Source organism: Manis javanica, chromosome 5 (assembly GCF_040802235.1).
Source record: "Manis javanica isolate MJ-LG chromosome 5, MJ_LKY, whole genome shotgun sequence".
NCBI lineage: Eukaryota > Metazoa > Chordata > Mammalia > Pholidota > Manidae > Manis > Manis javanica.
The window spans coordinates 34,760,444-34,784,176 of record NC_133160.1 but is presented as its reverse complement, the minus strand read 5'-3'; the positions used below and the strand labels follow the sequence as shown (position 1 = coordinate 34,784,176).

The window sequence follows — 23,733 nt, the reverse complement described above, 5'->3', positions numbered from 1 at the left end:
AAGAGTGAGTGGAGAGTGTCCTGGTGTGCTTTTGCTGTCTTTTCCACACACTCAGAGGTTAAAGGTGAGGATGCTGTCAGGATGTGCTGTGATTTTTGTGTACATGGGGAGGCAATATTTGTTAAGAGACAAAAGCGGGTCTTGTTTTCTGACCTTTGTACTCCCTAAGGGTTTGAGCCCCAGACAAGTTCACTATGGATTCAGTGAGACTGAGAAATGACAATGAAATATTCTTGGGGTAAAAGAGTTTATTACCCAGCTTTATTCTCATGGTGGTAGGTCAAGCACTAGAATAATGTCTGCGTCCAACAGTCTGCAGATCTGCAGTTTCCTCTCTATCTCCACCCAGAGCACTAGGCAGAGCTCTTTATATACTCAGTTGCCTATAATTGCTCATTGCCTAGGTTGTGGAAATAGTAGCCTAACAATAGGCCCATTACATCTCTAGGTAGTTTAGGGTCAGGTGAAGATCCTGGCCATAAGAACTTCTGTTTTCCCCACACCCTTCACCTACTAGCTGAATGATACCGGATGAGTTACTTGGCCTCTCTGAGCCTCATTTCCCTCTTTTGTACACACAGGCAATAATACCATCAATCTCAGGGTCTTGTGGTAAATATTAAATATGGGTAAAACATTTCTAATTATCTTGGCTTGCAGTGAGTGCTTCGGTCAACATTAGTGACTAGAGGCTCTTTGAAAACAATACATAAAACTGTGGCAGTCATTTTATTTATCTCAAATTTTTTTAATGCTCAGATCCTAGGTAGAGGAAGGGGGGTGCTCAGCTCTTATTTATGCCCATCACATCTCTGATGACAGAGGTTGAGCTCCACCCCAAAGAACTCAACCAACTTGCCGTGCTGATGGCTCTTTAACATTCCTCTGAGAACAGGATATGGTCTCTTATTCTGGTGGATCGACTTGGCCCGCAAACTGAATTGCCTCAGGACTGGAGAGACCTGTGTTTTGTGTCCCCTTCTGCCATAGAACCACAGAGCTGGGTGGCCCTTTGTGCCCAGGGACCCCCTACCGCTGACCCAGCACCCTCATCTCACCGGGTGACTGCTTTCTTTTATGGCACAGCCCATGAATCAAATACTAGAACAACCCTAGACACCACCCCTCAATAAAAAAAGGATCTATACATCTGGAGACACTCTACATCAAGAGTCAGCGGACTCTTTCTGGGAAGGACCATGGACCACATGGTCTCAACTCTTCAAGTTGTGGTGCAAAAGCAGCCACATACTGTATGTAAACAAATGGATACAGCTTATTTACCAGGAAATATTATTTACCAAAACAGGCCAGAATTGGCCCCAAGCAATAGTTTGCCAATCCCCACTTTAGATCAAAGCTATCCAGTAGAGATATAATGCAAACTACTTCTTTTATTTTACATTTCCTAATAGTTACATTTTAAAAGTTCTTGATATATTAAAACATCTCAATTTTTTATGACTTTTAAAAGGTAGAATAAAACAAATTTTCCCATAGAAAGGCTTAGATGCCTTACCTTATAAATAACCTAAATTTGCTGAAGCAACCTGATGTCTAATGGCTTAAGAAGTTTTAAGTGATGATATGAAACTTTGCATAATTACCAAAATGCCCATTTTTGACTGATTTTTAAAAATAGCTTATGTAAATAGAACCAAAATTCTAACTATGAGGCTATACCAGTTACAAATCATTTCAGCCATAAAAAAACTAAGACCAACTCCAAGATAAGCCCAGGCCTGTGCCTATGGGAACATGCTGACTCATCCTTTATGAGCAAAAGCAGATATAGGGTGGTATAGTGATTAGTACGGCTTAAGAGAAATCTGCCACCCCAGCACTTACCTCTAATGAGTTTCCTCATATAAATGCCCTGTTCTTTAACCACATCAAGGATTACCATTCCCTACCTACGGTCTTTAAACTGGAGTCTGGTTCACCTGCCCTAGTATAAAATGGGCCCAGATCCTAGCTTTCATACCTGCTTTCTCCTGTGTCTCCCTGGCCAGCATGGAGGAAAGGGGCCCACAGATGAATTGGGGCTGGCTAATCTAGGTTGGCCTTGGTAGGACTGGCTCTTCTCTGATCCTCCAGCTGGCCAGCCCAAGCTTGTTCACCCAGGAGAGGCAGAGGACATAGAAGGCAACAGCTGGCAAGGCTTCCTGTGGCCCAGACTAAGAAGTGGTACAGTGTCACTTCTGCCACTCTCTTTTGCCTAAGCCAGCCATGTGGCCATCCCAGATTCAAGGCTGGGGACATAGACTCCACCATCTCCAGATGTGAAGACTTGCAAAGTCATAGTTGCATAGGGAGGGGATAATTGTGCCCATTTCACAAGCCATCTATCACAAGGACTAATACCAAACTGCAGGATCGGTCTGTGTGATACACTCTGATGAATGTGCCTTCTTTCATTCTCCTGCATGAGTTTCTATCTCATCATAAAATCATGCAAAATTAAACATTTGTTTATGCATGTCACACTCCTACCGATACCCCAAAACCAAGCTGAGATAAGCAGTCCTATTCACAGCTCTTAGTGCTCCATCTGTCTCAGGCTTCAGGTGTCCAGTGTGATTTCTTCAATCAGGACATTCTCAGCGCCTGTCCCTTCATATCCGTGGAGCTGGTGTGGATGTCTTGGGCTCCATGGCCAACCAATGCCAGTTATAGAGAGTTAGCAGGGGCACACTTGATAGGAACACCAAGATAAAGTCTTTCCCTGCTTACTCCTTAATTCATGATCTGCTTTCTAATTCTGGACTCATTATAATCCTTATCATTATATTAGTTAAGATAATTCCAGCTGATATAAGATATCAGCCCTTACATCTCAGTAAATTAGTTCAGCAAAGTAGAAGTTTCTCACTCAATATGCAATGTGGATTTTTTGTTGCATTCCACGTGGTCATTCAGTAATGCAGAGTCTACACGTGCCTCTGGCATCCCCTAGCAATTAAGAATATCCTGCTAGATTTTCTCCATTCAGCTGGCAGACAGGAGAATAAAGAGAAGCAAAGGCATTTCTTTGTAATGTTAGCCTGGAAGAGATACACATCAGAGCTCATTTTCTATGGGTAACAACTGACCCATGGTCTATGTAGATGCAGAGGGTTCTGGGAATGTGGTCATTGGTCTGAAACAGTTTTGCAGCAATAACTTTACACCATGGAAGGAGAGCACACATCTTTGGTGGCCACGTAAAATATCTGCTACATTGATCAAAAATACTGATATCCGTGCCCATGGGCTCATGAGAAGGGGCCCCGTGTGCTTTCATTTTTAATTTTTTAAATTGTGAAATATCTGTCTAAAAAAAGTGCACTGGACACCTCTGTGTCCTGTTTCACATCTTTTAGGCCAACCTTTTTCATTCCAGCTATTGCTGAGGTAACCTGCTGCTCCCCGTGGTTGCACCGCTTACCCCTGTTTTACTGCCACCTTGTGGGATGCATGTGGGAGTCCTCAGCCATCCTGACCCAGGATGTGGAAGCAGGTCCATGAATACTTCCATCTTCATTCCCTTGAATGGTCAGTTCTGTGACACAGACTTCATAACTTCTCAGAAGAACTGAGAACTGGTCCACAGATGGCCGGCTCAGGAATGCACCCCTTGAGTTGTATTCCTCCTTCTTGGGTCACCTTCCTTGCTGACCTTAACCTCACTTTCTAAAATAAACTACTCACATGCAAGCCTTTGTCTCTGCTCTGCTTTTGAGGAAGTCAGGCTAAGTAAGACATGGATATGTAGCACATGGGATATTTAAAGAATAGAATTAAATTCTTATATCAACTACCCAAGTTAAGAAATAGCTTGTGGCATCTTGTCTCATTCATCTGCAAGTACTCCCTGCACCTAGAAATGGTTTTTTTGTTGGAGTAAATGAGTAAATGAAGGAATAGAGATATTTCCCTAGACCCCACTGCTGCCTAGACACTGAACCAGAAAACAGCAAGCAAGTAATAGTTCAGTTCCCAACTACAATACTCATAGTATCAAACTGACTTTAAACACAAACATAAAACACTTCTAACTATTAACTCTGATCACCCTGACTTCAGTTGACTTGAGCCCAGTGGCCTCACAGGCTAAGCAGGGAGAACCAGGGCTGTAAACTGTTCACAGTGCTGCCAAATTAACAACAAATAGAAAGTCACCTGCAGGGATTGTCCTTGTATGGAACTATCACTAATATGTTGGATTCATTGTGCATTTAGATGTAGGGAAAATGGCAAACAGAACACTTTCCACTTAATGAGGAAATGTCAATTTCTACAAAATATTTCTTAACTACATTCTGCTTTCTTATAATTTGTGCAGAACATAGCAATATTTTTAGATAGTCAAGGAATGGGCTTATTTGGCTTCCACATAACTGAGATTATTACATAATTTATTCAAAAGGTCTTAGTGGTTAGAAAACACCACCCCTGCCACTCTGAGATACCCTGCCATAATTCTCATATTTCCCAGAAATAATATGATTCTCAACCACCACTCACCCAATTAGCCCCACTCCCTGTGGCTACCAAAAATGATGTATGTAGGAAATGGAAAGAAAATAGAAGATCTGGGGTATTTTGATAGAAAATATGACTGAAAATTAGCATTTCTTGCCCTAAGGAGTCTAGTATACCAGGTCTGTTTGTTTAGTGCAATCATGCACCCGGCTGTTTCCAGCCACATTTTTTTTTAATTGAAGTATCATTGCTATACAATCTTATATTGGTTTCAAGTATACAACACAGTGGTTCAACAGTTACACACAGTATTAAATTCTCACCCGCCACTAGTGCAATTACTATCTGTCAACATAGGAAGATGTTACAGAATCATTTCCAGGTACATTCTGTAATATAAACAAGGACACTACTTCTCTGCAAATGGGGTGAGGATTTAGACAAATTGTTTAAAAGTAGATACTTAAAGAGAGCGTCCTGGAATATTTAGTTTATTGACCTCCTAAGAAGCGTTTGCCCAGAGTGACAAAATGAAATGCATTCTTGAGGAGAGAAGACATTGTTTTTGAAAAAAGAAATGGGAGGTCTTATTAGGGCAAAGCTGTTAATTACACACTTCATTATTGTCAAGGTTAATACAGTCTGTGAGAACAGAGGCACTTTTTCATCTTTTCCCCAAAACAAAGAGAGACAGCTGTTGTTACGGACAGATCCATTATAGCTTATCGCTGGCCAGCAGCCTGAGGAAGGGGCACTATGAAATATGGCCGCTGTCACAGGAGCCGGGGCAGACGCTGAGCTGGTCCACATACAACGGAAAGACAATGGGAAGCATGGCGTCAAACTCAAATAGATTGGGTCGCACTGATTTTTAATGCCTGGCTGTTCTGCAGCATGAAATTCACCAGTACTCTGACAGTTATTATATTATTGATCTCTATAAAACTGCACAATCTTGCTTTAATAAACACCAGGTACTGACAGCAATAAATAGCGGTCCTCACATTTTGCAGCCTGGTTAAACTGTGTTGTAAACTTCCGCATGTTCGGATTTCATTATTATTGCTTTGCTGTTTATGAATTCCTTAAAGCGAAACTCATGCCACAGAAACAAATACTCTCTTGGTTCTAGTTACCTGATGTTCCTGATTAAATAAGGCTTTTATGTACCCTTTTATTTTCATTCTTTTTGGGCAGATTAACAATTTATTTTTAATAAATATTTACATTTTGCAAGCCTCTGCTTGTTAACACTGATGTAATAGTTTTCATTGAAAAAGAGAAAAGCATGTGCCTCCTTCAAAAGTGATCTTTTTACAGCATCAGTGAACATTATCAAATGCAAAAAAGGAGATCCGAGAAAAGGCCATGTCTTATGTCAACTATGCTTTAGAGTCTTTGAGTTTTTGTTTGTTTTGGGTTTTGTTTTACTGTAGATAAAATGTTTTTCTTTTCAAATGTCTGCAACCACACCTCCATGTTCATGGTACACAGGTTTTATTCATCAATAATTTTAAGGCTTATAGCTTCATGTAGTTACAGATACCTCTTAATATAGATACAGATGGATCTGATTATAGATGCATGTGCACAGATGGGCAAGTATACATACATTATTTTCTATCTGTTGGCTGAGAAGGCCTGGAACCATTGCACACACCAGCACCCAGATAATAGTTTCTCATATCATTATCTAATCAAAGGAACCAGGGCTCTTTGGTGTAAATGGCTGATATTAGTTCAAGGGCAGAGAAAATGTGAGATGAGCCTAGAGCATCTTGTAGTGCAGAAAATAAGGAAGTGCTCAAAAAGTAAGAGGATGGGGGCTTGTGAAAGGGACACAGCAGGCAATCTAAAAGAACTTTTAATTCTAAAACTAGAACAATTGGGACAAGAAAACAACTAGGTCATATGGGATTATAACCCAAAGTATAGAACAAATTTCCATGACTCCATCCATGCTGATACAACTAAATGATTGAATAAATAAATTGGGAGAATATAAAAGTCTCCTGTATGGAATTCCAAATACTTTTGTAGACAAGGGAGGTAGAGCTTTACTCCTCACCCCTTGAGCATGGGCTGCACTTGGTGATTTATTTCAAAGAGTGTAATGTGGAAAAGGGAGACAGAAGGGGACTTCAACTACAGAGTGGAAACCTGGCAAACATGGCCTCAGCCAGGTGATCAAGGTCAACATCATTAGTGATAAGCCATGCTGATGGTGTATACTCTGAGGTGATGTGCTGAACTTGGTACCTAAATCTGTGGTCTTGCTTCCCCAAACCCATAACCCCAGTTTAACCGTAAGAGAAACATCAGACATAGCCATTTGAGGGACATTCTGCAAAACACCTCACCAGTTCTCCTCAACATTGACAAGATCATCAAAAAACAAGAAAATTGTCAGAGGCCAGGGGATACTAAAAAGACGTGACAAATAAATATGAGGTATCCTGGGCGGGACCTGGGGACACTATATATGAAGCTATATTTATTGAGAGCACTCTGTATTCTCTTTGCTATTCTGTATCTAAAGCTATTCCAAAATTAAACTTTTATTTAAAAGAGAAGGGCATAGGCCAAAAGTATTAATCCAAAACTGATGGGGGAAACCATAACCTTGTCTTTCACCATGGATAGTTTGAGAAGCTCTGATCTGTAAAAAATATGCTCTAAGACAACTGACTTCTCCCTCCAGTCTGAAATTTTCTATTGCATAACAGATGATTTTGAACTTCTTGTTACTTGCTCAAAAGTATTTTTCTCTTAAAATCCTGAAAGTTTCAAGTCACAACCTGTTCTTTGTTCTCTTATCCACCCCCATCATCTTTTGCTGCAAACCTTGTCATCATCAAGGTACAGCTGGCTGGCTTTGTAAGTGGTGTGTGATTTCTTTCTGTGCCTGGCATTCTGGTGTTATTTAGGTTCATTAAAGGGAACATTTGGGCTTGGCAAATTTGTCACTAAGACTCAATCATTACCAAGCCATCCAGAATTCAGTGATGATGATACAAAAGTGCGGCTATAACAAACATCACAGTCAGTTAATAAGAAAATCACATTTGATCACAAATTAAATCTCCCAAGTCATCTTCTTGCTGTTCATCCTCTGTTTACAGTTTGGAAAGTGCCTTCCTCTTCTATAAAATCTGATAGCTTCAGTTTTTCTGTGTCTTCCCTAAAAGGGTAAAAAATGTACATTTCTGGGTATGTTAACACTCACAGGACAATGCTTACTGGTTTTGCAAATCATCTGAATAATGAATGTACAAAATAATAAATACGCTTTTTAAAGCTGTTGAAGTTACAATCATCAACTCGTCAGATGGTTAGAGTTTGTTTTTAAGTAGAGAATCAGGGGAAGGTATTCCCCATAAACTGGGAAATAAGACAATGATAGCCTGTATAGTCTTCTAAATGTCTTTAAGATATTTAATTGAGCTCAATTAAAGGTAAGGCAAAATCTGCAATTTGAGATTATTAATATTTGATTTACTTCACCACTGAAATCAATCAACAGCTTTTCTTTACCATTTTGTTACGCAACGTTCCTGTGGTCTTTTTTCCTCTGCAGTTTAAATTGGATGGAGTGGGGGTGGAATTCCTCCACTGATTCAAAAGCGTGAAATGTCCTCATTAAATAGTATTCTCTTTATTGTTCCCAGACAATCGTTAGAGGAAACAAGCCCTGCCAGGAAGCCTCCATCAATGGCCTGCTGGAGGATTTTGACAACATCTCGGTGACCCGTTCCAACTCCCTGAGGAAAGAAAGCCCACCCACGCCGGACCAGGGCGCCTGCGGCCATGGCCGAGGCCGCCGGGAGGAGAACGGCTTCATCACGTGCTCACAGTACTCCAGCGAATCGGACACCACTGCGGAGTACACCACCGAGAAGCACAGAGAGAAGGGTCTCTGTGGAGATGACTTGGATCCATTTTTTAAAGGTGGCCATGCAGCCAAGCAAAACGGACACGTTATGAAGATGAAACACGGGGAGGCCTACTATTCGGAGATGAAGCCTTTGAAATCCAGTATCGCCAGATTTCCTGTCGATTATCAGGCACACTTGGACTCACTGAGCAAACCAAGTGAATACAGTGACCTCAAGTGGGGGTACCAGAGAGCCTCCAGCAGCTCCCCCCTAGATTACCCATTCCAATTCACGCCTTCTAGAACTGCAGGGACCAGCGGGTGCTCCAAGGAGAGTCTGGCGTACAGCGAAAGTGAATGGGGGCCCAGCCTGGACGACTATGACAGGAGGCCAAAGTCATCGTACCTGAATCAGACAAGCCCTCAGCCCACCATGCGGCAGAGGTCCAGGTCGGGCTCGGGGCTCCAAGAGCCCATGATGCCCTTCGGAGCAAGTGCATTTAAAACCCACCCCCAGGGACACTCGTACAACTCCTATACCTACCCTCGCTTATCTGAGCCCACAATGTGCATTCCAAAGGTAACGTTCACCACCTCCTTCTCGTGAGTGCAGGAGCGTCCACAAAGGTAGTGCTAGCACAGCCTTCTTACACAGTCAGGTCCTCAAGTTTGCCAGTTTGTTTTATAAGTCAGAATGCATATCAAAATCCTACCTGATTTGTGTCCACAAGCCCCATGGCCAGAAGATACAGGGCAAGGCATCTTTATTCCTTAAAATCAAAGTCTTTCTGGTTCTCCTGTAAGGCTTCTGATTAGGCAAATATATATATATATATGAAAGATTCTGACATACTTTGACTAAATATTATATACTTTATTGTACTAAGTTTTCTGTTAAAGAGTATACGATCATGGATCATTTGATGGAGTAATACAGTGAGTGGATCCTGAATTCTCGCAAAGTTTACATGGATCTGTTGGAAAGGAAAAAACATCAGGCAAATATGCAAGTTTTTAATGGAGTTAATTTTATTCAACTCAAGGGACAGTCCTTCTCTCTGAGAGTACATACTGTCTACTACTTTAGTGTTGAAATATCTTTTTTTTTTGCATGAAATTTTGAGATGATAGAAGCTGGTTGTCAGACCTTTCTCAGCATGCTTTTTATTTTGCTTGGTTTTGTTGTAATTCCTCTCTTAGCACCTTTTTTAACAAAAGGTGTTTGCTGCTGCGAATTTGCTTTGAAATTTGGTCCACGATATCCCAAAGTTCGGGAACCACTGCTGGAGAAGTCCCTGATCCTGAAAGCACACAGTTTGGAAAATACCTTGGAGAACATGCAAGTGGTCTGTTCTCCCATGGTAACTTAGAAATGCTTCTGCTGCCTCCTCTGTACAGCAAAGTGAAAATGGGGTATTTGGTTTTAGGCTGTATATTACACAGAGGTCGCAAACCAGTTAAGTGGGACTCTACTTCAAGAGTGTGATCATGTATGATTCTACCAAATGCTCTCCCCTCGGTGGCTCGGTGGGCTGTCCAGAAAACTGAAGGCAAGCCTGCCTGCATTCATATGCTTTATTGATTGTAGGTAGTATTTTTTCTCTGCCAATGATTTCTTATAAGCCCCATCCAAAATACTGAGGAAAGTTTCTTCAGGAACCTGCTGGGAGAGACTTAAGCCATACTTTAGAAAAAACAAAGAACTGTCACTTTAGTTCCCAATATATAAAATGAAAATTAATTTTGAGCAAATAAAGACCTGAAGTATGTATGTCCAGGTAAAATGTAAATAGTGAGAATGTTTTTCATCTCACTGTGTTATTTATTTGAACTTCTACTGTCAGGGTATCATGACTGCCTCTATTTTCTATGTTCTTGCCATACAATTGTTGTAAAGAGGTCTGTCTCATTAACCAACAGACACAAGCTACATGAAGCCACACGTAAGTTTCATGATGCACAAGATAGTTAATTTGATTTCCTGTGCATGTCACTTGACTGAGGGAACCCCTTCATAGTTCTGGAGTAAAAATATCAAATGAACACAGTCCATACCTGAATCCTTGGGTATTGAACATCAGTGGTTTTACTTTATCTAGGGGTAAAAAATGTAATTTTTTTTCAGCTTTATTGAGGTGTAATTGACAAAAATGTAAGATATTTAAAGTATATAATAGGATAATTTGATATGCATGATTTTTTTAAAGGATTCCCCCACGTCAAGTTAATTAACATATCCATCACCTATTTATGTTTTTTTGTGGGAGAGGGTTAAGAACATTTAAGATTTACTCTCTTAGCAAATGTCAATTAGACAACACAGTATTATCAACTATGGTCACCATTTTATCCATGAGATTCTCAGACCTTATTCATCTTAGACCTGAAAGTCTGTACCCTTTTATCAACCTCCCCTTCTCCCTGCCCACACCCCCAACCATGGCAACCATTTTTCTACTTTGATTACATGAGTTTGATGGTTTTTTTTAAGACTCCACATATAGATGATACCATAGCTTATTTCACTTAGTATAAGGCCTTCTAGGTTCATCCATGTTGTCACAGTGATAGGATTTCCTTATTTTTTAAGGCTGAATAAAATTCCATTGTGTATATATTTTCTTGATTCATTTATCCATTAACCAACACATAGGTTATTCCATACCTTTACTATTATTAATAATGCTGCAGTGAGCATGGGTGTACAGATATCTTTTTGAGATGATGATTTCATTTCCTTTGGATATATACCCCAACATGGAATTACTGAATCAGATGGTAGGTCTATTTTTAATTTTGAGGGGAACTGCCATACTGTTTTCCATAGTGGCTGCACCAATTTGCATTCCAACCAACAGTGTACAAGGGTTCCCTTTTCTCTACATCCTCACCAGCACTTGTTATTTTTTGTCTTTTTGATAATAGCCATCCACAGGTGTGAAGTCATATTAAGGTTTTGATTTGTATTAATCTCTTGAGTGATGTTGAGCCCCTTTTCATGTACCTATTGGACATCTGTATATCTTCTTTAGTAAAATGTCTATTCAGGTTCTTGCCCTTTTTTAAATTGGGTTGTTTTTTGCTATTGAGTTGTAAGAGTTCTCTTTATATTTTGGATATTAACCCCTTATTGGATATGCGGTATTTTGTCCCATTCCATAGATTACCTTTTCATTTTGCTGATGGTTTCCTTTGCTGAGCAGAAGCTTTTTAGTTTAATGTAGTCACACTTACCAATTTTTGCTTTTGTTGTCTTTTGGTGTCAAATCAAAAAAATCATTTCAAGTGTGATGTCACAGAGTTTACACCCTATGGTTTCTTCTAGGTATGGTTTTAGTCTTGTATTTGAGTCTTTAATTAATTTTGATTTGATTTCGTGTATGGTGGAGGATAGGAGTCCAGTTTCATTTTTTTTACACATGGCTTCCATTTTCCCCAAAGCCATTTATTGAAGAGACCACCCTTTCCCCATCATATATCCTTGGCTTCTTTGTTGAAAATGAATTGACCATATATACATGGATTTATTTCTGGTCTATATATTCTGTGCCATTGAGCTGTGTGTCTGCATTTATGCTGATATACTGTTTTGATTACTATTGCTTTATAATTTACTTTGAAATCAGAAAGTTTGATTCCTCCAGCTTTGTTCTTCTCTCTCTCAGGATTGCTTTGGCTGTTCAAGGTCAAATAATATTTTTAAGGTCAAATATTATTACTTTTCTGTGGTATATTTGAATACTTGTGGTAGGGAGCTCTTTTAGGTCATGATCATAGAGTTTTGTTCAGAGGCAGTAACCTTTCAGCCCTGGAGCCACATTTGGCCCATTGACATGTTTGGCCCACCCAGTAGTCATTTCTAACATCTAAAAGAAATAAAGGTCTTTCACTTAGAAGCCTCCACTTCTGGGTTTCAGGGTTTTCTTGAGAAAAATATGGTGATCTGGTATCTTTGGGCCCACATGTTCATATAGCACTGGAAATAGACTTGGTTGGAGGCAAAGGCTGCCCTGATAGAAGGGACAAGCCCTGCCTAGTGTACTTCATTAATTTTTCCCATTAGCCCAAACCTTAGAGGCACTTAGGATTTAATATCATCACCAGCAACCTTTGCCCATTCATTTCCCAGAAGAAGAAACTGAGGTCCAGAAAGTCACATGGTACACTTAAGGTTTCATAATTAGCTGGTTACCAAACAAGAACAAAAATCCAGGTCTGGTGTTCTTCCAAGTCCAGGATTTTTCTCATTTTATGGGCATAAGTTATTTCCCATATGTCCTATCGGACATCTGTATATCTTCTTTAGAAAAATGTCTGTTCAGGTTCTTGCCCTTTTTTAAATTGGGTTGTTTTTAAATTGGGATTCAGCTGCATTTGCCAGTAAAACCCAGGAGATGCCACAGTGGCCACCAGAACTTTAAGGAGAGGAATAGGAAGAGGGTAAAGAGAAGGAGGGGGTTAGGGAAGTGATAATTTGCTCCATTCCTTGCTGAATCCCTCTTCCTATAGATCTCCAAATATAAGGCAAAGCAGACCTGCTCTGATATCTGGTTATGTCAAACCCAGAAACAACAGAGATATAATTGTGACTCAGGGAAAAAAAAAACCAATATATTTGCCCCTAGGGACTTCTACCCAGAGTTTTTCAGCCTTTAGAATCAGGACTCCAAAGAAGCAAGCTGCTAGTCCATGTTTCACAGGAGGCCCATGAAAAAGTCATGAGCAGGTTTTGTAGGAGGGTAGGAGGTAGGAGGCATGTTAGTAATTAAAACGTTTACTTGATTAAAAATAAAACATTTCTAAAAAGACCTAGCTAGGTGCCTGTGTATTTAGAACTGTACTCAAAAATCAACCAATCACAGTTGGATTTCCTGCTGAGGGTAGAAATAGCAACCACGACTCAGATAATTTGGCTTTGCCTCATGGAAAATCCTAGAGGCTGGTGGGTGCCGTTCACATCTCTAATAAGAGGATAAAAGCACGAAACTTGTGTAGGTCTCCAGATAGAGCAGAAGTGAGGAGGTGTGTGTACATAGAGTGACACCAGTTTTACATTTGGGCCTAAAGAAAAAAAAAAGTGAGATGTTAGTCCACAGGAAAAACTCCTCCAGTGTTACCTAATTTTCCTCTTGGCATCAGAGGAATCAAGGGTGTTACGAAGTCTGGAGAAACAGGCATCCATCTCCCTACTTTTTAATGTTTTTTTGTTTGTTTTTTTGCTGAAAAAATAAAGCCAAACCAAATCTATATGGCACCATTTACACCACAGAACTATAAGAAAGGCCAGATGTGGAAAGAGAATCTTTCTGTCCTCCCCTGCAGACAAGTCTGCCTTACAGCGAGGGAAACTGACTGGAGATATGGTTGATCACGCATTTGATTTTGCTCATTCTGGTGTTCAGCACAGACCAGGATGCAGCCGCTCCTGTGTCTTGGGTCAGCACCTTCATCCCTTGAGAAGCCCCCAATGTAATCACAATTCCACCACTTCACTGAGCACTCGCTATGTGCCCTGCTTTGCCCTGTTGAGCCTCACAGCCCTGCAGTGTGGCCATTCTCGCTGCCTTTGTATAGATGAGGAAATTGGGGCTTTGAGAGGTTCAGAACAGCCAGGTCAATCAGCTCATAGCAGAGCTGGGGCCCAGTTCCCTGGGCTTTATCCTTCATCAGACACTGGATACACCCCTGATGGCACAGAAACAGCTTCTACAGGCACCAAGCCCTCAACCTGCCTTCTTACAAGCTCCTTGTAATACCTGCCTCAGGGAAGTCCTCTTAGGTTCCTCAGCCTTGACACTGTCGACATCTGGGCCTGATAAGCCTTTGTTGTGGGTGATGTCCTGGTACTGTGGGATGTTTAGCAGTGTCCCTGACCTCTACCACTTACTGCCAATAATACCCCTCCCTTGTAACAACCAAGATATCTCCAGAGACTGCCAAGTGACACATGCGGCAAGAGGGAGCAAAATCGGCCCTCGCTGAGAACCACTATCCTGTAGCTCCCATTTGTCAGTACTTTCTGGCAGTTAAAGGCATGGGTTCCGAAGTACAGAGCACCAAGCCACTGCAGGCAGTGACAGATGGCAGGTCAGAGTAATCTGCTCTTGAATAGAGGATGCATTCTTCCGTGTTTGGAGCAGCGACCAGAGAGGGTTAAATGGATATACAATTCACAGGTGGAGGAAAGCCAAAAATACCCATATTCTTGAGACTGGTGATCGCAGATCTGTTCATTGCTCCCAATAACTAGGCTTTGCCTTTTTGCAGAGGCCATGAGCCACTCATCCAGACTCTCATTGTGTACTTGACATATATTTGGTAAGGCAGGGAAGTGTGTGACCCTTCAAATGTCGGGGCATAAGGTCTGAGTTGCCACATACCTAAATAGGAATCCAGTGTCATGGTGCTGGAGATTTCTTTGCAAAGTGCTAACTAACTATAGTAAATGATTTTTTTACTGCATGGAAATCCAGCAAGTATCTGACCATCCAGTACTTGTCCTACTTCCCAAGCCCTCAGCATTAGGACTATAAGTAGGCATCTTAATTGTTTAGGTCCCACCAGGGCCTGCTGCTCATGATCACTGCTCATTAGCAGTGATAATGCATGCCTGCCTCTTTTACTGAAATCGGAAGTCAGCTCAAACTGTGTGCTACATCCCTTTGCCATCCAGCCAGGATGGATACAGTAGGCCATGAAATAGGGCCATTCCACTGAAAATATGAAATTCAGAGGAAACTAACTGTGGCTGGGCACTTGTCAAAGTTTTGCCTCAAGCAGAAGGAGCAGCCAGTTTTATTAGGATGCAGCTGGAGAAGGAACAGTTCCTTAACACCCTGCAGTCTGAGTGGCAGACTGGAGCGCTCAGGATGGCAGCCACCTCAGCAGGGAAAGCAGAAGTTGGAGACTCAAGGATGGAGATGCATGAGCCCAGCGGCCATGGGCCAGGCTGTCAGAACCCTGTGGGCAAGTGGGGAATCGTCCCCAGCAGCGGAATTCCTGCCCACCGCAGGGAGAACTGGAAATTCAGGGCACAAGCAGAGGGATGCATGAGAATAAACACACATTCGAGTCACAGGATTTAATGAATCACCTTCCAGTCTCTCAAATTCCCTGCAGAGAAAGTCAGTTACGGAGTCCCTATGGAATTCTTACAGGCCGACTGTTTTCATTTCCCAAAGCCATGACTGGTCCTGTTATGTTTTGCTTTGGGTCACATAAGGACAATTTAAGATGTCCTTTGCTTGCTCAGAGAATAAAGGCCCATGATTCAATTTTATCCCACATTTGATTTATGTATGTAGAGCCGGCAGCACTCAGCCTGGCATTTTCGTTTTTGAGATGAGCAGTCTCTCTGCTTTATTGTACTCTGAAAAGGTATATTGGAGCATCACAGCCAGGCACTGGAACCAGCTGCCTCCTATCCCTATAGCTCTGTGGGACGTAGCAAAAAAGACTCTCCATCCTTCCCAGAACATTGTGCCATCCCCATTCTGTGGGCACGGACTTAGGCCATGTGCGCGCACACACCCCCTCCCCAGTCCGGCACAGTCCAGCATGGCCTCCCTGTCACCAGCTCAGAAAGCCTCTGTGACAAACAGATGCTGCAGCACAATTGTTTTTCCTCCTTTTCTTTTTCCCACCCTCCCCCCACAAAGGCTTTTTTTCCAACCTTGGCATAAAATGGTCAAATGATGTTCTACTGCAGAATTCAATTTCACAGTTCAGTTAGGTCCTTGATTACACTGCCAAATTCAGATTAATGTGCATTGAATGAACATGGATCAGGGGAATTCTGGCTGACAGCCAGCTGTAATCGGAGCAATTGATAGCTGTGTGGAGTTTTATGCCCTGTCCACCTCAGCACACTGCTGGTGAAATTGATTGATTAAATGAATTCATTGCTATAATTATTTATAATTGTGATACATCACAAGGCTGTGTCTGACCCTACCCTTGGAGATGTTAGGCTCGTTGGGGAAGGGTAGTCCAGCTGAGGTGTTAACTGGAATTATTTATTCACATATGATACAGCTTTTATTTGTTTTTTTGGCCTTTGTCTTTGATTGGGTTTGAGTAGAGACATGAAGAAAGACATTTCTTTGGGAACTAACTTATAGGTCTACTTAAAGGTGTCAGGAAACTAGAAAATGAATGTATGTTATTGCCATTTCAAAGAGGAAGGAGAACAAGACTGGATGTTCTTTCAGGTATGTTACGTGTCCTGTAGTGAGAATTCCTTCTTAGAAAGTATCTGATTTTCAGTGACAATTAGTTGTCTTGTAAAACTACAGCTAACATTTGGGCAGCCTGGGTGATAACTTGCAAACCAACCAATCTAATCTTCTCTTGTTACATCTTGCCATGTGGAAAATCCCCCTTAAAAGGATGCACACCATGGTCTCATTTGTATGAAGTTACTTTTTCACACAATCAGAGGACTGTTCTCCTCAGGGAGAACCCAGGACTTCTCTTCAGGTCTCAGGGAAAAGACTTTCTGGCATCTCTTTAGTGTTCTCTCTCCTGTGTTGCAGCTTTCTACCCGAGCTCCCATCCCCATGTCCTTGCAATAAGGTCTTGGGAGGTAAACAACATGAATAAATATTCTGGGAATGGTTTGGGGTATAGGTGGTGCGAGGTACACTGGATTTGCTTATTCAATATCTGTGCCTTTCACTGGTAAAATTCCACCGCTGTGTGGTTTCACTAAATGATTAAAACCCTACATCCCCCTCAAGATACCATAGGACTCCAAATGTACTCTTTTTGTTTTCTAGAATTTATTTGTAAGTCTGGTTGTAGAAAATGTTGCACAGTTCAAGGCTTACTCCTTGCGAGACTTGCTTATGTGCATGAAGGTGTGTGTGCGTGTGTCAACACTATTATGGACAAATTTTACCATTTACGTTTTCACCCACTTCCAAATATAGGATATCAAGGGAAAGACACTTTTGAGTAGGACAAGTAAATAATCATAACAGTTTAAGAGCCATGTAGGAAGGGCCAGAGGACTTGTTATGGAAGAAAGTGTGGGCTTGCTTTTTTAGAAGAACACATGGAAGAAAGTTTGGGTGGTATAACTGAACAAAAGTTCTGCCCCAGCCAAAGCAAAACTGAAAGTGATGAATTATGTACACAGATGATCAACTCATTTTGCTGTGATGATTATTCCTTTTTGGTGTATTTTGAGCTAATTTCTCTAAGCCAAGACTGTTAAAAAAAAAAAAGCCTTGACTTTTTTTCTTCCATCCCCCTCCTCCAGGCATGATCATCCATCATTTTCTGGCCCAGTTAGTGCACTTTGCCCCAGGCTGCTCAGACATCTGGGCTCCCACTGAAGCACTCTCACCAGACTTTAGCTCTGTAGTTGTCACTCTGCACTGTGTCCACTTCTGTCCTGACTGTGCCCACCCTCTTATTATCAAAGGCTGTCTCTTTGAGCTTAATCAAAAGCCCATATTCTAAATTGATATGGGATTTGAATTGCAGCTCTACTTACTAATAGCTTTGGGACCTTTGCTTACCTAAACTCACTGTGCCTCAGTCTCCTTTTCTGTAAAATGGCACAATTCTGGAACCTATCTCATTGTGTAACTTGAGGTCTAAATGCAACTTTGTATATAAAGTGCTTAATATAATCCTTGGCACATGGAAAGCACTCAGCAAATGTCAAGTACAGACGGTCCCCAATTGACAATGGTTTGACTTACAATTTTTCAACTTCATAATAGTGCAAAAGTGATTTGCATTCAGTAGAAGCTGTACGTCACATTTTGAATTTTGATGTTGTCCCGGGCTAACAATATGGTGTGTGCTGCTGGGCAGAGCAGCGAGCCGCAGCTCCTGGTCAGCACATGATTACAAGGGTTAACAACCAGCACCTACAACCTTCTTGTACCCAGACAACTGTTCTCATTTTCACTTTCAGCCCAGCATGCCACAAATTACATGAGGTATTCATCACTTTATTATAAACTAAGCTTTACATTAGGTGATTTTACCCAACTGCAGGCTAATGCAAGCATTCTGAGCATGTTTAATGTAGGCTAGGTGAAGCTGTGATGTTCAGTAGGTTAGGTGATTAAATGCATTTTCGATTTAGGATAGTTTCAACTGACAATGAGTTTGTCAAGATGTAACCCCATCAGAAGTCGAGGAATATCTGCATATTACTAACATCACAGTGTGTTATTCCTGGGAGAATAGGCTTCTAATGGAGCAGCTGATTAATGGAAAGGACCCTTCTTTGGCTCTCAGGGAAAGGTTCCTGCATTTTTCTTGAGGACCAAGTGCCCCAGCCCTGATTTTGCAGACTGGGGAGGTGACAGCTAATGGTAGAAATACCAAGACAAGCAAGAAGGCAGTCTGTGGTGCCCAAATGCTGAGCTTCTATCCCCCTGGGAGTGGAGGTGCTGATGTAAGCAGAAGAATTGGGTTGTGCAGTCCCCTTTGGGATGTGGGGCCCTTTGCCTAGGATTTCTAGGAGGCTGTTTCACTTCCCTGAGCCTCAGTTTGATCAACAATAAATGGGGTAAATTGCTCCCGGGGAAAAAAAAGAATGAGTCCTGCCACAAATGCGCAGGTCAGTGATCCTCGTCTTCATAGAGCACACAGCTGGGTCACCAAGACCCAACTGAAGGACCATGGGTCAGTGACACAGTGGCCCTGAATAGGGTCACTTAGATATTTCACAGTCAGCTATTAATCTGTCATCTTCTCCTTGAATGGGTGGGAGCTGAGAAGACCATGTATGCCCTCCCTGGAAGCAGTCAGTTCTCCTTTGATGAGTGCACTATGAGTTTGGTTCCAAAAATTGTCTTTTGCAATAGTGGTTGCTCCTCATCCATCACTTTTTTTAAGTGTGTGTGCCTCTTACTGGCAGCCGTGAAAGATAAGAATGGCGTTTTGACTCCGAGACCTAATTTCAAAGGTGTTTAGCTCCCAGTGAGCAACTCTGCATTCCATCTTTGACTGGAAACTGTCCCATTCGTGCAGGCAAGTGTCCTCTTTATGCCACATGCCGGCTGTTAAGAGTAGACACTGATAATGCTGCTGACAGTCGATAAAGAAGAAAAGTAGCTTAATATAACATGGAGCAGTGTTTGCAATCCCTACATGATGCAGCTTTTTTATTTTTAATATATCTTCAGAGATCAATTATACATGCTTGCGGGGAATGAATTCAATTTCACTTAAAGTACTGGAGCAAATCCTGCATGGAAGATACTGGCAGATGATGGCATGTGATGTCTCCCAGGACACACTTTTAAAAAATAAGTCATAGACCCGGCTTCCCCTAATATGCTGGCCTTGTAATTAGCCTGGGCTTGACTAATCTCGAGCTTCATTTAAAGGAAGAACCCAGTTGTTTAATTTTTGCTGATGTTTTACTGCCTGTACCCCCATCACAGATATATACCAGTTTTCCTTGTATATAGTATAAATCCAGGGGCTTAGGAAAAAAATCAGCTTGATTTTGAATACAGCAGTTTAATTATAATACAGTCTTCCATATATTATAATTAAAGGCACCTTGTCTGATTATTTTGAAGGTTAATATATGGGTATATATATGCTACCAGTACATTGTACATCTTCAGTAAGTACTAGTTAGTTTTTTTAATGTTTTAGTTATCATTTATTTTCTTGTACATTCCCACTGCTGTGCTAAGCACTTCATATAATGGTATCTCCACCTAGAATTTACTGGCCAGTCATTGTTCAAATCATCTGATGTGCATTCTACTCTTCAGAGTTCACAAGGACCAAAGGAAATAGGTATTATCATTATTACTCCCATTTCAAAGATGAAACAACTGAAGCACAGAGAGTTTAAATGACTTGCCTAATGTCACACACTTGCCTAAAGCTGTAAGTGGCAGAAGAAGTTTTTGAACCAAAAACTGTTTTCTTAAGCACTAGGCTGCTGTAGGTTGCCACATTTGAGCCTCATAAAAGTCCTGTGAGGGAGGTATTATGATCTCCATTTTACAGAACAGGAAACTGATGGTCAGAAAGGCTCTTAAAAGCATTGGGTTCTCTCTGTTCTGTCAACTGGACAGGACCCTAGCTTAGCAGAATCCTGATCCCTGCCAGTTGGTGCAAAGGTCTTAAGTGTAATGCTTGAGTAACTTATGGTGTTCTCAGGCTGGGAAGGGCTGCATGGCTGGACGTGCCGCAGGGCAGCACTGTCATCCAGGATCCCGTGAACAGTGCAGAAGAACTGAGACTGGGGCCGTGTAGCAATTTTACAGAATCCATTGTGTGAAAATCTTGCTCCTGGACCTGTGGATTTTAATCCAGTCCATCAGCAGACCCTGTCAATTCTATCTCCACACCCTACCCAGACCCACCAGTCTTGTTCCACTTACAGCCCCTACCCTAATCGCAGCTCACACTGACTACAATAAGCTACCTGGCATCCATTTCCACTCTTGCCACCAGAATCTCTTCTCCAGCAACCAGAGAACCAAGATCATGTCTCTCCTCTCTGTTCAGCAACCTTGAATGGCTTCCACTTCACTCAGAGCAAATGCCAGCACCCTTGCCCTGGGCTACGTGATTGGTGCCCCTGCCTGCTTTTCTGTCCTTTCCAAGCTGCCTCCCCTTTTGCTCCAGAGGAGACTCTGTGCTGTTCCCTAAACTTGTGTCTGCCTAGAATCCTGCATGTGCTGTATTCTTTGCCTGGATTAACCCCTCCCCACACAGTCATAGGGCTTGATCCCTTGCTTCAACCAGGTTTCTGCTTGAATGGCACCCCCTCAGAGAGGCCTTCCTTTGCTCTTATATCCCAGATGGCACCTCCTTGCTCTTAACCCTCTCACTTTGCTTTATTTTTCTTCATATCACTTCCTACCAGACTACATACTGTATTTTTATTGGTTTCCTTTTTCATCATCTGCCTCCTTCTCTAGAACCTAAATGCTAGGAGGGCAGACATACTATCATTTTGATTATCGCTGGACTCTCCCACAGCACCTGAAAGAGTGCCTAGTATAAAATAGTTGCTCAAAGATTAATTTATGGACTAAATAAATTAATGAATAAATGTACTACTTGGGAGCCGTGAATTCATCTGGAGCAGTACCACTGAATAGAACTTTCCACAGTGGGGGAAATGCTCTACATCTATGCTGTCCAATGGAATAACTAATAAATATTTAAAATGTAACTGGTAGGACTGAGGAACTAAAGTTTAATTTAATTTATATTGATTTTAATAAATTGCCACAAGAGTCCAGTACCCACCATATTAGAACAAATCTATATCCTTGGAGTGGATGGTGGGGAGTGAGCACATAAATGTCATTCCATGTACATCCCAGTAGAGTGATAGAGAATTTCTGGTGCTCTATGTTAAGAAGGTGCCTGAGGTCCAATCAGAAAATCTCTTTTGAGCACCTTCTGTGTACCCAGCTCACTTACACAAGAGTGCATTGATTGATTAGCACTTGGTCTTACGCAAAGAGGCCACCTTGGTTATGATATGGTATATTCACCATCCCTGACCTCAGTCACTCCAGGCTGGTCAGAGCTCCTTCCTGATCCCTTCCAGGAGGTAATGTGAGAATGTACACCTAGTGTCATAGAAGCCCCTTGCTGGCTTCCCTCTCCCCTGCTATTTCTGCCCTCCATACTTATTCTCCTCCATTAAGTACCTGCAGTGCATTCTTCATAATCAGATAGCATGTGCTTTGCTGGAATCCTTTTGAGGGCTGAACAATTTCCCTTTCGTACATACACATTCCTGCAAATTTTGGTTACTGTCCATTATGTTTGTACTTATTTGGTGAGACTCTTGCATGCATTTGCCTTATTATCCATACTCACAAGCTATTTAGCTCAGAGAGCCATGTTTTCCTTTTACATATATCTGCTAAGTTATGTGTGTTGATAGTACATACCACCATCCAGGATGTGAGTTCAAAAGCATGGGAAAAGGCCTCCTACCCCAAAAATTTCTCCCTGAAATGCTAGCCAAAGACTAATATTCATTAATGAAGAATGGAGTCTTTCATTCCTACAAAGAAAATAGAGCCTAAACACCAAATATACCTTGGATTATTCCCCCCGTGGAGCACTGAGTCGGGGAAGGCCTCTACCCAAGTATAGTGAATACTTGCCTCAGCCTCATCATCTATTTCTACCTGCCAACACTGTTTTCCTTTGTTTAAAGCAGTGGTTCTCAGCCAAGGGCAGTTTTGCCCATATCCTAGGACATTTGGCAACATCTCATGATATTTTTGACAGTCTAACTGGGAAGAGGGCTGCTACTGACATCTAGTAGGTAGAGTCCAGGGGTGCCGCTAAAAGTCCTGCCGTGCACAGGAGAGCCCCCCTACCTCACAGAGAATTATCTGGCCCAAAATATCAACAGTGCCAAGGTTAAGAAATTCTGGTATAAGAGCTTTCTCTGGCCACTGGAGCCTGCTTGGCCCAGGACATGCAGGCCAGAGGTTTCAGGAAATCAATATCCATGGGAGCAGACATTCAACAGTGTTTGAGGGGGGCTGGTGCATGAATACCCCAGCTTTCTGCCTTTCAGATGGGACAGTTATGAGGCACATGTTCTGCACAGCTTTTCAGGGCTTAGAGTTGCCCTGTAGGTTTAAGTTCTATTGCTTTGGAGGTACTTGCTCTGTGTACTAGTCAGGTTTCACCAGAGAAAAAGAACCAATAGGGTTTGTGTGTGTGTGTGTGTGTGTGTGTGTGTACATGTACACACAGAGAGATTTTAAGGAATTGACTCACGTGATGGCAAGGGCTGGCAGGCAGGACTGGTCAGCCCATGGAAATTCCAGCAGGAGTTGATGTAGTCTTAAGACCACGGGTGGTTTGGAGGCAAAACTGCCTCCTCTTTGGATGACCTCCATTTTTTCTTTTAAAGCCTTCAACCGAACAGATGCAGCCCACCAAGATTATGGAGGGTAGTCTGCTTTGTTCAAAGTCTACTGCTTTAAATGTTAATCACATCTACAAAAACCTTCACAGGAATATCTAGACCAGCTTTTGACCAAGCAACTAGGTGCCATAGCCTAGCCAAGTTAATATATAAAATTAACCATCATGCTCTGTGACTCACCCTTCACTGGCAGTCTCCCCTCCCTGTCTCACTTCCTAACTCCTGGCATCACCTCCTACTACTTTGCATTCACATCCAGGTCTCAGAGTCTGCTTCTGAGGATTTTAGTAATGAAAGGGGAAGAAAGAGGCTGCATGAGGAGGTTGGAGAATAGATAAAGGATGGAAGCAGGGGCAGCCTGGCACCTCACAAGGTGAGCTTCACCCCTGGCCAGGCGTGCAGTGGTGCTCTCTCTTCATTCAGGCCAGCTGGGGGGAAGGCTCATTCACTGACTGGCTGTGGCATTTAGATCTAGCATGTGAATATTCTCCAT

At 41.9% G+C, this 23,733-nt stretch overlaps 1 protein-coding gene across 2 annotated transcripts in view; it reads left to right on the top strand.

Annotated features, from left to right (window-relative positions):
* PAK5 (p21 (RAC1) activated kinase 5) overlaps positions 1-23,733 on the top strand; it is a 258,183-nt gene that overhangs the window by 208,796 nt on the left and 25,654 nt on the right. For both annotated transcript variants that reach the window (XM_037017616.2, XM_037017617.2), the window contains exon 4: positions 8,133-8,918. In XM_037017616.2, the coding sequence (XP_036873511.2) occupies positions 8,133-8,918 (786 nt within the window). The remainder of the gene's footprint in view (positions 1-8,132; positions 8,919-23,733) is intronic.